The sequence below is a fragment of the Myotis yumanensis genome, unplaced genomic scaffold (genome assembly GCF_028538775.1).
Source record: "Myotis yumanensis isolate MYYU_CA2020_CCGP unplaced genomic scaffold, mMyoYum1.0.hap1 SCAF_10, whole genome shotgun sequence".
Lineage (NCBI taxonomy): Eukaryota > Metazoa > Chordata > Mammalia > Chiroptera > Vespertilionidae > Myotis > Myotis yumanensis.
Window position 1 is genome coordinate 41,043,521 of NW_027223761.1, and position 15,387 is coordinate 41,058,907.

Genomic DNA, 15,387 nt, shown 5'->3' on the forward strand with positions numbered 1-15,387 from the left:
GCATTCACTTATGTATATTTCTTGGCATGCCTTTCAGTGAGACTCATTCTTTTACCTTCTCTAGAATCTAGCTGAAGGCTCTGAGAATAATTAGTCATGATTCATTGCTCCTTCAGGACCTGTCTCCCCTTGCCTCCCCTGACAGTCAGCTAAGCACATATAAGTAGACATAGAAACTGTGCCCTCAGCCCAATTAGAAGGAAACAGCATGAAAGGGGGTGCGTGGATGGATGAGCCTGCTTTCAGTTCCATCTGGATGAGTGTGTATCTGATATCTAGGATTAGCTAACTGTAGTTTGCCTCATGATATGCTGATACTGGCTTGTACCATTTTGGGAAAACTGATTATAAACATCTCAGATCTACATTCAGTTGCATTATGGTGGTAGCATTAAAGTAGAAATATTTAACCAAATAAATTGGTAACTGGTACAGATCAGGGCATTTTTCACTCAGAGAACTGCTTGTTAAATATTTATTAGCACTCCTCTGGTTATACCTAACCAAGGACTCCATCCCATTTGAGAGGAAGAATTCACTCTCACTCACCATTGCCGTTTCTGAGCCCCATTCTGAATTCCTTTACAGGAGTCTAATCTTAATCTGATGCTTTGCTACAGTTGAGCAGAGTTTTAATGTAATAAACTTGTTCACAGATAAAGAACCCTAGCTCTGAAAACCAGTACCATGATCTTATTCAGCCTGTGAGACCCTGATGGTTTTGGTGTTACACTCAGCTCTAACTCCACGTTCCAGCAGGAGATACTGACACCCCTGCAAAGTACAGAAAAGCTTTCCCCATCATCCATGGATAGCAGGTGGAGAAAGAGTGAACTGGTAAGTTAAAAAAAAGATACTGAAAAATATTAAAAAGTGGGAGAAACTATCCCAGTTTTCAAATATATTATTTTTCTTATTTAGTGCATTAAATATGTAACATGGCCCAAATATAATGATAAACAATTTATATATATCATCTTATGTCACTATTTTTGTGTTTCTGTTGAACACCTGGATCTGAGATATGTGACCCCCCCAAGATCACATGTATATAAAATATTAAAACCAAGAATGCTCTTTATTACTATTTTTCATTTTTGCTACTCAGTCACTCCTGTACAAACTACAGAAGGTTATCAGGTCCTTCAGTCCCTAATTTTCACATGAAATCGTCGTCTTTGTGCTCATTATCACTGCCTTTCACTGCCATAAATGACGCAGCTTGAGATTTTTACTACTGCCTTCTGTGTTTGGCATGTAGCCCATGTGGGAATACTCTTCCACACATCTAATCAGATTTCTCTTCCATACACTATGGTTTTTATGTCTCCTTCTTTAAGAAATAAGTTTTTCATCTTTTTAAGAAAATGTATTAACTATGACTATCTGGAGCTCTGAATTTAATGTACAAGAACTGACAAGTGCTATATATTTTCCAGTCTTCAAGTGCTTCCCAATACCTTCAAGTGAAATCTCACTATGTTATTTCCAATGGTTCCATTGAATTCACACCTGCAACATTTACCCTTGTTGGTATCCCAGGACTGGAAGCAGAGCACATCTGGATATCTATCCCTTTCTGCCTGATGTACATCATCATCTTCATAGGAAATGGCATCATTCTACATATCATCCGGATTGACCCTGTGTTGCATCAGCCCATGTACTTTTTTCTGGCCATGCTGGCCTTTGTTGAACTTGGGGTCTGTGTTTCCACCATACCTACAGTGCTAGGCATTTTCCTCTTTGGCATTCATGATATCAGCTTTGGTGGTTGTCTGCTCCAGATGTTTTCCATGCACTCTTTTACCCTTATGGAATCAGGTGTCCTTCTGGCTATGTCTGTAGACCGCTTTGTGGCCATTTACAGCCCACTGCGGTACACAACCATCCTGACAATTCCCCGCATCACTGGGATGGGTGCCACCATTGCCTTGCGAAGTGTGATGCTCATGTTACCACTGCTCTTTCTCCTGAAGGGTCTGCCTTTCTGTGGTCGCAACACCCTCACACACTCTTACTGCCTCCACTCAGATCTGATCAAATTGCCCTGTGCAGACACCCGCCCCAATAGCATCCTGGGTCTGTTTGTTGTTATCTCTACATTTGGGTTGGACTCACTGCTCATCGTAGTTTCTTATATGCTGATTCTTCACACAGTACTGGGAATAGCTTCTGGGGCAGGGCGGTGGAGGGCACTCAACACATGTGTGTCACATATCTGTGCTGTGCTTGTGTACTATGTTCCCATGATCAGCCTCTCTTTGTTGCACCGCTTTGGAAAGCATTTACCTCCACTCCTGCAGACTATCATGGCCAATGCATACCTCTTCTTCCCACCTATGGTCAATCCCATCGTCTATAGCATCAAAACCAAGGAAATTCGCAATATCATTGTTCGTACACTGTCTAGAAAGAGGAATGAGGTCTAATCAAACAGACATTAACACAGGAACTTGTGTTAATATCCAGACCTATTGCCTGGATATTAGCATTGCAAATGGGAAGGATTCTATAGTTTCTATTGCTTATGAATGAGCCATATGCTTTAGTAGATGGAAAAAAGTAAAATAGTCCCCCCTTCCTCCCTGAGAATAGAGAATGTCATTAGTTTGAAGTAAGCTTATCAAGAGACGTGGGACCTGGTTTTTTCCCTAGTGAGAACACCATTGGTTTATTGAGTCCTTGAATATAAAATTCACTATTTTCCCCTTGAAAGTAAGTAGAATGGTTCCTGGGAAGCTTTTGCTTCCAGACATGTGAAATTTAGTGATATATATTTGTGAGTGAAAAGAATCAGGACACAAAAGAATATGTATCCTATTTTTATCTTTATATGAAGTTGAAGAACAAATATAACTAATTTAGTGTAAAAAACAACAAAATAGTGGTGTTTGATAGGTGTAGAGGTGGAAGAATGGCTGGGGAAACACATGAGGAATTTTTTGGTCTGATAAAATACTCTATGTTTGTTTGTTTTTTTTTAATATATTTTATTGATTTTTTACAGAGAGGAAGGGAGAGAGATAGAGAGTTAGAAACATCGACGAGAGAGAAACATCGATCAGCTGCCTCCTGCACACTCCCCACTGGGGATGTGCCCGCAACCCAGGTACATGCCCTTGACCGGAATCGAACCTGGGACCTTTCAGTCCGCAGGCCGACGCTCTATCCGCTGAGCCAAACCGGTTTCGGCAACTCTATGTTATGTTAAATGCAACTTACAAGATTGTATCCATTTGTCAAAATGGTACTGCTAAAATCTATGCATTTCAATATATCTCAATTTTACCTCTAAACTCATAATAATAATTGAAATACTAATAATAACAATAGAAATAATCATTGGGTTACATGGTGGGTGGAAGTATAGAAGATACAAGAATGGCATAATGTCAATCGTTGTTGAAGCTGGATGATGGGTAGATAGAAGTTCATTTTAATAATCAGTTTACTTTGTACATGTTTGACATTTTTTTAAATAAAAAATAAAAACACGATACTAATGGTGATAATATTAAATCTTTATTGAATGTGTGTCATGAAACAGAACTAACTTTCAGTTGGTCAGAATGATTTGGTTGAAAAATGATTTGACTTTAGGACACCATTTTATTTTTAATGAGCTAAGGTTAGAAAAAATAAATAGCAATCTGAAAAGAATGGTTTTAGGAGGAAATGACTAAAAAACAAGCCCAAGCTTTTGTAATAGTCTTCGGTAACACAAATCACTAAGTAGTGGACACCTTCTGGTCACAGAAAGGTAGTAAGGAAAGAAAAACTTGAGGTTACTCTTCTAGACAGGACTTGCAAGGCTCATTTTGTTGTTGCTGTTGTTTTCCCAAATTATTTTGACTTTCCACAAACAACCATGAATATCATCATAAACCATAGGGTTTTGAATGATTTTTAGTCAACAAAGTAATTAAGGGAGGTTCCTGTTTTGGAATAAATGTAACTGTATAAGGTGATAGGTGGCATAATTTCTCTCTTTTCTACTTTTATCTAATTCATTCAAATCATTGCATTTTCTGTTTTTATATATCTATCTTTGAAAATGCTCAATTGAGTGGAATCATTCAAATGGGTTTGGATATTTTTTAATAGCCTTGTCTTTAATTTAAAAAACATATATATTTTTATGGATTTTTAGAAAGAGAGGAATGGAGAGAGGGATAGAGAGAGAGAAACATCAGTGTGAAAGATCCGTTGCCTCCCACATGTGCCCTGAAACCTGGGTATATGCCCTGACCAAGAATTGAACCAGTGACTTTTTGATACATGGGACGATACTCAACTGCGACATACCAGCCAAGGCCTAGTCTTTTAATTTTTTAAGGTAATTCAAAAGCCTTTTGATAACAATAAATATTGGTAATGTCCAAGACAATTCTGTAAATCAGATAGTATTTATCTCATTGTACAAATGAAAAATAATTAAAAAGTTACATACATTTATCAAAATCACAGAAAGAAAAATGGTTTAAAGATAAATAAAATGACCCTGATCAGTGTGGGTCAGTGGTTAGAGCATTGGTTCATGCAGGGAAAGGTCGTGGGTTCTATTCCAGGTCAAGGGCAAGTACTTGGGTTACAAGTCTGATCCCCTGCCCTTGAGGCATGTGCTGAAGCCAATTGTTGTGTTCTCTTACATCAATCTCTCCCTTTCCCTCTCCCTCCTTTCCACTCTCTCTAAAAATCAATGGAAAAAATATCTTAGATGAGGATTAACAAAACAAATGAACAGAAATTAAATAAAATGATGCATGTAAAACAATTAGCATAGTTCCTGGTAGAATTTGCTCAATAAGCACCTAGATTTTATTAAAGTCATACTTTTCTATCAAATCTGATGAATATGTTAACCCAGCAGCCAATTTTCACAATGCCTGATAGTAATAGCTCTATATCTTAACTTGAAGTTCAAAAACATCATAATTAAATTAATAAAGTAGAATTCAGGTAGAGGAACATGCCTATATCTAAGAAGACTTTAGGTTTGTTTTTGGGGTTTTTTTGGTAAATGGGGATGGCAGAAAAATAACAGCTTATAAAAAGAAAACTTTTGTATGTCAATTTCTCTGCATTTAGCCTATGGGGAATAAGAAAAGAGGAGAGCAAGGAGATGACTGAAAGTTGTAGAAATGATTTCATAGATATTAGATTTGGATGAACCCAAAGGGCTTAATTAATGTTTGGGCCCCAGCCCATTTGGTCCAGTGAATAGAGCATTGGCCTGCCCACTAAAGGGTCCCAGGTTCGATTCTGGTCAAGGGCACATGCCCAGGTTGCGGGCTCGATCCTCAGTAGGGAGCATGAAGGAGGCAGCCAATTAATGATTCTCTCATCATTGATGTTTCTATCTCTCTCTCCCTCTTCCTTTCTCTCTGAAATTGATAAAAATATATTTTAAAAAATACATTTGGTCCCTCATGGTTTTAGCTAGTGGTTAGAAAACCCCTCATTCATGTTTATAACTTCTCTTCACATTCATTATGGAACATTAAAATTGATGGCTAGCAAGTTTTTCCTCAATTTGAGCTCAATAAATTTATGCTGTGCCCCTGAATAATACAAACCTTGCTGTGAGTTTTATTGGAGGATGAATACAGCAACATGATCTCAGACAGACTTCCAGAAGAAGAAGACTGTATTGCCAAGACAGAAGAAAAGCATGAAAGGCTATCTCAGAGATGTCCATGTATTGGCAGATAACCCCAGCCAATGAATTAGGGTTCATGACATTGATTTGGTGCTGTTGCAGAGGTGCAGATAGAAAGAAGAAACGTTGATGTTATAGTAATAAGTTTAGTACATATAAGTAACCTAAATTTGTATTAGTCTGAAACTTCGCTTCTGGGTTTTACTTCTAATACAAAAGGGATTAGTATAAGCAAACTCCATTTTGTGTTGGAGATGAACATTAGAAGTTAAACCTAACCTACATGTGTGTACCCCAATAAGACCCCTGCGTGTGTACCCCGATAAGCCCAGAAGACACCACCGGAGCACACTGATATGAGACACTGAAGACGCCCCTCCATCGGGTATAAAAGAACCACCCTCACACCAGCGGCCAGATACCTGTCTGCCCTCCACAGATGAGATGTCCTCCTTACCCTCCTGGAACCTGCCATTCCTGCTCTGCTCCTGAGCCCAGATTGTTAGAGGCCTCTCTCCGTGTCAAGAGACTGAGCACCTGCCGCGGTGTATCTGACTACCTCCGTGTGTCTCTGTCAGCGAGTGTCTCCGGGTGGTCTGCCAAGGACTGAAACCCATCAGCTCTCTGGTAAATAAACCTGTGTGATTCTTGCATTCTGTTTGTCTCCTCTCTTCTTAGTTTTGGTTTAAGCTCGGCCTAAATAATAAAGTACTCTTTGACGTCTGTATTGGTATATCCAAATGAGGCGAACTGGGTCAGCTGTGCATAGGTTCCCATAGAAGTGGAACAATTGAAGAGCACAAACACAAGAGACTGAGACCAGAATCTGGGGATGAGAAAAGAGTTGATATGTGATAAAGGATGAATGATAGTGATATCAGGAACTGACAATATTCTTCAGGCATCTAGCAAGAGTAGAACTGGCTCCCAACAATTGGCCAGTAAGTCTTATGCTTTCCCTGTTTATTCCCATAATTCTTCATTACCAGATTTTCCAGTAATAACCCCTTTATCCCACCAGCCCTGAACTCACTTATGTACTCTCCCACCTGTCAACCCAGTCTCATTACTCTGGAATAAGTCAGATGTGTGATTGTTCTTGAAGGATTTTTATTCCAATTATGATTATATTTGAGGCAGGAAAACTTTATTCCTAATAGAAAAAGCCATTGATCTATGGATTGGGGTGTCACAGAAGAGCAAACCTGTGGAAATCAAAGTATTGAGTTGACTTACTATCTATCCTAACTATATCAGCCAATAGAAATTTCCCATCATAGAAGCATGCCTACTGACTTGTTTCCTTCACTTAAGGTTTCCAATTCTTTACTTAAAAAGCATGAGATAAAACTGACAGTTTTTTCAGGCAAGGAATGGATCCCTGAGCTATGCACTCCCCCACTTTATGTTCCATTTCTTAGTCACACAGCGAGAGCAAGTTGAATCCCAATCGCTGGCTCTGTGAGAAGATGTTTAGACACTGCCATCTCCTGGTGAGAATAGATATATCAGGTCTCTAGGGAATTAAGAACATTGTCCTAAGAAATGATGTTTACTCTTCTGGCCCTAAACCTTCTTCTTTGCCTAGGGAGTAAGAAAATATCTCTTAGGATTTTTAAGAGACTGATGAAGTTTGGTCATCGGGGAAAAATTATGTTAGAAAACACAAATCTTCTATAGCTGGGACCAACAAAGAACGACCTTCTCCTGTAGCAGTCACTTCCCAGTTATTCCTGCACAATGAGTAAGTGGATAGCTAGAAATGTATACTAGATCAAGTGGACATAAGAATATATATCTTGAAGTGCAAACATAAGTGAATCCAATAGTATAAATTTATTTTATAAAAGTAGAGAGTACAAATTTATTTTTGATAGAGTCTGACTTGGAACTTTTAGGAAATACAATTCAATACATTGAAGAATCTGCTTTTGAAGATTGAGAGGTTAAAGAAAATTAGCAGCATGTTATTGCACACATTAGGTAGACCTGAATACATTATATTTGAAAAGGAGAGGATCATAAACGACTTGAATCTTTGAAGTATCTTATCTGAAGCTATATAATTCGGAAAGGGGGATGGTGGTTACAGGCAACATGTTGGCCCAATATAAGGAGGTTTTTCTAAGAGAGAGAGCTGTACAATAATTAGACAGACAGGCGTGGAAAGGCATCAACCTACATACAGTCAGAAGCCAGGAAACTATGCTAAAGAATTCTGTTTTGAGAGGGTGATTTAGTAGAATATTCTCCTAAACATTCAAAATTTAAAATTTATGAGTAGGGTTGTTGGGGGCCAGTGAAGAACTCAGAATAATATTTGGATATTGACTTGGATTTATGGAGAAATGTTTTGAAATATTTAGGGCAAAAACACACAAAAAAATGAATAGATCAATTTGATTTAGATGTAGACAACTAATCACTCAGAAACATCACTGCCCTCACTTTAACAAATACATCCATAGATACATACTCTTGGCAGCCCTAAAACTGAACTATAGTTTCCTACTTATATTCAGTTATTAGAAAGTGTGAACTGTTAACAGCAACAAACTTTGTGTTGCAATGAAAACTTTGGAGTCTTTCTGTCTCTGCTGCCTCCCCAGTCACTTCCACCTGAATGTACTTATATGTTTGTCATTATTCTCCTTGAAATATCTTGGACAATTCTCAAGAGACCCACTCATATTTGTCTTATTTCAGGTTTCACAGAAGATTTAAAAGTTGTGCTTTCTGATTCTCTTCAACAGTAAGCAGCTCTGATTTCTATATAAGGATAATGTCTGTCGACATTTCCTATATAGAGAGACCTAGGCTTCCAATCTCATTCATTAATCTTATGTCTAAACACTTCAGCATCTTCTTCGTTGCTCTTTTGGTGAAACAATGAAAGTCTCTCTTCTCTTACCAGATACTCTTTAATTCTTTTAATTTTATTAACTAATATTTTAACTTTCCTCACTTTATTGTGTGGAAAGCAGACTATGTGAGGAGCTGTGCATGCTTATCTAAGAGAAATTTATATATAATATTTGTTTCCTGAATTAGAATTGCCATGGTAATATACAAAATTATGCAGCTGCCAATGTCTATCTTGATGGATTCTGGGCCCTGCATGAATGTCATATTTGCAAATTCCTTGGTGGGAAGGAAGTTCAAGGTAAGAAGAGGTAGTTTTATTGGTAGAATCACAATGCTAGAAAGAGCCTTCAATCAATAATTTATCAAAGAAATGTTGGTATGCTCTATAGAAATACCCAACGCTGCTAGTCTAGAGTGATGGTAAAAAGAGAGGAAGTGAGGAGGAGAGAAAAGTGGGGTTCAAGGTATAGTGGATTTCGGTGTTTCTCTGTCTAAAGTATCATTCCAATGTTTGTTTATTTATTTTTCTTCTTTTCTGATTTCCATGAACAGGTTAGAAGAAGAAAGAGAAGATGGAATGGGGGAGGAAGAACACCACCAAGCAGCCTAATTACATTGGCCCCATCATAGGCATAGGTGTCCAAATACTCAGTCTTTGCATGTGGGTATCACTGAGTGGGCAGGTGATTTTGCTAATGTATATACTGGGAAAACTTTTTGTTGGGCCAGTTACCATTGTCTCGTTCATTTAAAAAATGCTAAATAAGCTGCTGAGGTTGATTCTCCTATTTCTGTCATTCAATATTTGTGTGACTGGTTGAGAATAGGTCACAGACCAGTACAGAGAATCACAGTTTGCCAAATTTTGCTCTTTTGCAAGAAAGGACCCTGACCTGCCATGCCCATTCCAAATGGTACCATGTTCATGCCCTCTGTACTGACCTTTACTGGGATCCCTGGCTTGGAAACTATACAGTGCTGGATTGGGATTCCATTCTGTGTTATGTACCTCTTTGCTTTGATAGGAAATTCTCTACTTTTGCTCATCATCAAATCTGAACCCAGTCTCCATGAGTCTATATATTTCTTCTTGGCCATGTTAGAAGCCACAGACATTGCACTTAGCACCAGCATTGTCCCTAATATGCTTGGTATTTTTTGGTTCCACTTGCCAGATATGAATTTTGATGCTTACCTTTTCCAGATGTGGCTCATCCACACATTTCAGGTTATTGAATCAAGAGTCCCATTGGCCATGGCTCTGGACCACTATATAGCAATCTGTTATTCTTTGAGGCATGCTACCCTAATCACTCAAAAACTAGTCTGGTCTAATTAGCATATTATGCTTTCATTATTATAGGCTAGAGGCCCGGTGCACGAAATTCATGTATGGGGTAGAGGTGGGGGGTCCCTCAGCCCAACATACACCCTCTCCAATCCGGGAGCCCTCAGGGAATGTACTACTGACGGCCTAGGCCAGTTCTTCAAGGGGGGCAGGCCTAAGCTGCAGTCTGGCCTCCGTCTGCAGGAGGCAACCAGGCTGATCAGGGGAAGGCGCCGCCCCCATCACCCTGCTGCTGCTGCCACTGCCAGCCACTGCAGCTGCCAAGGTGTTTTCATCAACATGGACTCCAGTCCCTTCACCACAAAAAAATGACAACTGCCGGAGATCAATTCCAGCATGACATCCGGGCTGAATCTGGGAATGGCTAAAGGCATTTCCCCAAACCTGAATAGGATACAATAAATTGATTTCTTGGCTGACAGACAGCTAAAAGGCATCTTAATATACATATTATTGCCTCCTACTGACCAAACACCTGAACAGCCATAGGCTAATTCTTCCATTCTGAAAATGTTTCTGTATACCCTTTGAAGTGTATATCTCTGCCTTGCCTCAGGACAAGTTGTGTTAATAAAAAGCATGGGGTCCTGGGGACAAGAGAACCTAAGACCTTAGACTTAAGACCTTAGAATTTAGCTCCTTTAGCTAAGCTCCTCTGACTCCCAAAATGCCTTTCAAAATTATATTTCATCTCCAAACTCTTTATTAGTCTCTGGATTCGTATTTAACATCTACTCGCAGCCTTCTCCAGATTCCTGAACTCTTCTTGATGCTGGGACAAGAGCACCAACAATAGATAAACTTTCTTTAGGCATTTTTAAGATGTCTCTATACAGGATATTACATTTCTTTCTTTCTCTTTTTCTTTTTTTTAATCTCATCTGGGGATATTATTCCACTGATTTTTAGAGAGTGTGGAAGAGAGGGAAAGACGGAGAGAAACATCAATGTGAGAGGGACACTTCAATTGGTTGCCTCCTGCATGAGCCCTGACCTGGGTCCCCGCTAGGGAGGATCCTGTAACCTAGGTTCATTCTCTTAACCAGAATTGAGCCTGGACCCTGCAGTCAGCAGGCCGTGGCTCTATCCACTGAGCAAAACTGGCTAGGGCAGTATATGACATTTGTTAGCCCCTCCAGCAGTGGACCTTCGTTTTTTCCTCCAGGAGTGAGGTGGAAAAACCCTAGATCACCTTCTTGGATTCTTATTATGCAAGTTAACAAGAACACTGTGAGTGGCATACAGGGAGCTTAGCCAATGAGCGGTCAGAAAAGGTGTTTCCTCTGCAGCTCACGCGCAGAGACAGGAATGCCAGCGCACCCCAGCTGGCAGGCCCTGCTCTCTGTGGGCAGGCCCTGCTCTCTGCTCTCCGTGGGCCTGCGCCATCTATGGCTTATCTCACCACGCACACAGTCCCCTTCTGCCCACCTGCATGCACAGCCTCCTTCTGAGTGGTCGTGATGTTACAGCGTTCCAGCTAATTTGAATATTCCCTCTTTACATATATATAGATTATACACCTGAAACCTATATAATTTCATGACCAATGTCACCCTAATATACTCAATGAAATAAAAGAAAATCATCCCCCATATGCTGGTCAAATTAGTGATAGCTAAATATAATTAAACAATTTAAACAGACTCAGGGGAAAAAGGTAAATTATATTTATGGGTTAGTAATGTCCTGATTATGGCTCTATTCTTAGCTTTGGGATTTCACTTTCTACTGCTCCTCAGAGGTTATGTTTCAATGTGTTCCACTGTCATTGTACTAAAGATTTGTTGAGGTGGTAGAGGATTTGTGTTACTTTCCTCCCCTCTTTCCCTATATTCCCTTCCTTGGATTCAGTAGTTCCAATCTAGTTCTTTCATGACCTATCCTCTATTGACTATATCTCCCCCCCCCCCCTACATCCCCCACAATGAGAGTCAGAAGGGATGAAGTGGGCTGAAATGTTTGACTGTTAGAAGAGATAAGGTCTCAGTATTGCTCTCTAGCTAAGACTTTTCCCCTTGGAGAGGAAGCTTTTTTTATACAGAGGGTTCCGGAAAAGTTTCACATTGACTTGTCTTCCGACAGGGGATAGTTCTTTGATCCTAACTGTGAATCTGTTGGTGTTTTTAGAAGTAAAGTCTATGTAATATGTAGGACACCTCTGAATGAAGACAATAGAGTTTCTCATACTCATGATAATCTAAATGCAGCCCCCAGGAACTTGTCAGATTTCATAGTGAAGTGTGTTGACTGTTGTAACTTTAAATACCTCTGCTCCAAGCAGCTGGATACTGTGAGCTGTACCTCCTTGGATGCGCTTCTCTCTCTGTGTTTGAGGTAGATGATTTGCCCTGTGACCTCATTTCTAAGAATGCTTTAAGAAAATTCATTGATATTCAATTTGCCTAGCTTTTCCGTGTCAGGACAGGAGTGACAATTCTGAGCTTATGACATGTTAGAGCTAAAATAGAAGTCATTAACAATTTTTTTTAAGTTTACAATGTAATTATAGTTTTCCAGGGAGGACATTGTTATTGCTTTGTGCTTCATCCTGGCCCAGACATCTTTTCCCTTCAATCTTATTTCTCCTAAGAGATCCATCAACCTTCCAGAGGGATCTCCTGAACATAGGAATAGCCTATTACAAAGCAACCATAACTACCAACTTAACCACAGAGTCCTCACTACCAAAGGCTACACTGTCTTATTTTTAACCATTCCAAGATATGCATATTGGTCTAGGATAGATGCTTCAGTATAAATTATAATTTGATATTTTTCAAAGAATAATGGTTATTTTTAATCACTATCTACAATATATCAAGAATTGTGAGATAGAATTCAAGATAAAACATCTGAAAGTAAAATGGAAAAGGAAGATTTACAAATATGTAAATGATGTCACACATTAAGAGAAAGGATGGGTCTTTCAGGAGTGAGATTTGGAGAGGAAGAACCAAATAAATCTCTAATATTTATATAACTCATAACCAGAAAAAATTAAAAATAAATCATATTCTAAGATGGCAGCCGAAATAAATGAAGGGTAGGCAATTACTATAAATAAAATATTGCTGGTGGGTCAGAAGCCTGGAGAGCAGATAAAAATCTGTGAAATTCTTGAGGGACTGTGGAGGTCATAGAGAAAAGTCAGATCTTCCCTCAGACTCCACTGAGAGTTTCTGAGATTAAGTGCCTTCCTTTGGGTATCCACAGTCTAATTAAAGAGATGACATGCAAGTGGAAAACAGGAAGAGCACATGGTAAAATCTTTAACAGAAATGAAGACTTTGTGGCTGCTTGACTGAAGTGGTAGAAACAGAGAAGGCGAGGATAGTTCTGAGATTTCCTAATGGCTGGGTGTTATCTGTTGTTGTCCACAAATAAGATACATTTGGATAAAAGAGAATGGGTGAGCTTACTTTGGGGTATTTTAATACCTTCATATAAAATACATAATGTATTCAATAGAGACTGTAGAAAAAAGACCACTGTATTCCAATACAGTTCTCTACTCTGAAGTGGCAGGTTCCAAGCAAGAGAAAATGCTGACTGACTCAGACACAGACAAAATAGCAAAGCTCAGGGTGTCAGAAGAAGGCACTTATATGGTTCAGAAACAGATGGAATGGTATTGCCAATAAAAAATTAGAGAGGTCTGGGCAGGTATTTGGGGTACCTGGCAGACTGCTGAAGATATTATAAAGAATAACCTTATTGAAACAAATGCATTTCTCCAAAATTTCTTTCAAAATAAGCCTGGGAGAAGACAGAGAAGATTTCTGAGATGAGAGGGGTAACTGTACAAGCAGACCATTATTTGGGGGTAGTTCTTCATAATTTCCTCTCTGTGCTTCATTCTATGGAAGCTTCCATTGTTAAGAAGTCACTTTACTGCTTTTCTCGTGGTACAGATGACATGTTGTGATCTTGTAAGTGCTTCTTTTCTCTTGGTGTAGATGACATGTTACTATCCTGTAAGTTAGTTTATAAAAAACTAGAAGATGATTTTAAAATATTTACATATATTTACCAAGAGTGATTATGCTTGTTTGTAATCTTAGGTGGGTTAGCCTTTTGTATGTTTGATTCTCCCAGAAGCAAATATAAGAATGGTACTTGGCCAACCAAATTTCCAAGTAGAAAACGATCATTTGAGAATTTGCAATCAGCAAGAGTTTGATAAATACTTAAAATTTCTTCATACTCTGAATGTTCACTATTTGCAGGTTTTGTCCTAAATTCTTGTCTTTGTCTTGGGTTATACACTTCATCCCCTTAGGCAGTAATTTTCACAACAGTAAGTTTCTTTATTGTGGCTACAGTTTAAGCTCTGAATTTTTATAAACTAAATAAAAAATCTTTAACTTTTAACAAGGAATAATAGACCATTCCACCCCGCCAACACACAACACACACACACACACACACACACACACTATTTACATTTACTCCTCTACACAAGGAATCATTGCATTAGTAGTATTTACCAATATATCTTGAGTTTTTACATCAGTGGATTTCAGGACCATAAATAGAGAAACTGGGAGCAATTATAAGTTTAAAATCATGTTAAGAAGAGTGAAGTACATATGCCAGAATACTGATAGTAGGAAGAACCTGGATGCTAGGAATAACAATAGGGAGTCAGTGAGCAAAACAAAAGGACAAGGTCAGAGCAAGAGTCACAAGATACTATGCCTACTGCTGAGACCAATAGGGCTGAATTGCACTTGCTCTGTCCTTCACTATTATCAGTCAGGTAAGATGCTAGAAACAGAGGGAGTGATGTCTGCAGCTGGGAGTCAGGACTTTGCAGAAAATACAGTAAGTGTATTAACAACTATTGTTCTTATTTGAAACAACTTTAAGTCATTTGACAGCATGAAGAACTAATACATTCAATTTTTTCTGTTTATATGTTTCTGTTATGCTATATATCTGCCAGGTCTTCTTAAGGAATTCATTGAAAATGGGAACAAATTTATCTTTGATCAATGATAAGGCATTGATTGGCTTTAATTTTTATGTTTGTTCTATATTTTAGGGTTGGAAGATCTTATTCTAAATTCCTGATTATTTTGCTATGCTCACTATGAATGAGTCTTAATATTTTTGAAACACCTGTAACTTATTGTGTGTGTGTGTTTATGTATCCACATTTGATATTTCTTTGAAAAGACAACTTGTTTTTTTTTTCTAACACTGTTTATCTCACATAATCCACAGTGTAGAATTGAATACAATTCCAAAACGTAGGAAAAAATATCTGAAAGATGTGAAGTCAGTCTTCTCATTTGCCAGTGAAGATGCTGAAACTTAGAATGGCGAAGATGTCTCCCTGATTACTGACAGAGGTTTAGGAGGAGTCAGCCCTCCAGGTAGGCTATTAAATCATGTGTCTGGAATTTCTACTTGCTGGGCCATTGAAGAATTACTCCGTTACACTGCTTTCTTCCACTGCAGAACTAACTGGCTACTGTGTACATGAGCATGCAACTTACTGAGTTTTAAC

At 38.6% G+C, this 15,387-nt stretch overlaps 1 protein-coding gene across 1 annotated transcript; it reads left to right on the top strand.

Annotated features, from left to right (window-relative positions):
- The first annotated feature begins 807 nt into the window (after positions 1-807).
- Positions 808-2,432, top strand: LOC139018410 (olfactory receptor 51I2-like). Its single transcript, XM_070427023.1, has 2 exons — positions 808-837; positions 1,440-2,432. Exons 1-2 carry the CDS (start codon positions 808-810, stop codon positions 2,430-2,432), a joined length of 1,023 nt encoding a protein of 340 aa, XP_070283124.1.
- Positions 2,433-15,387: the final 12,955 nt, after the last annotated feature.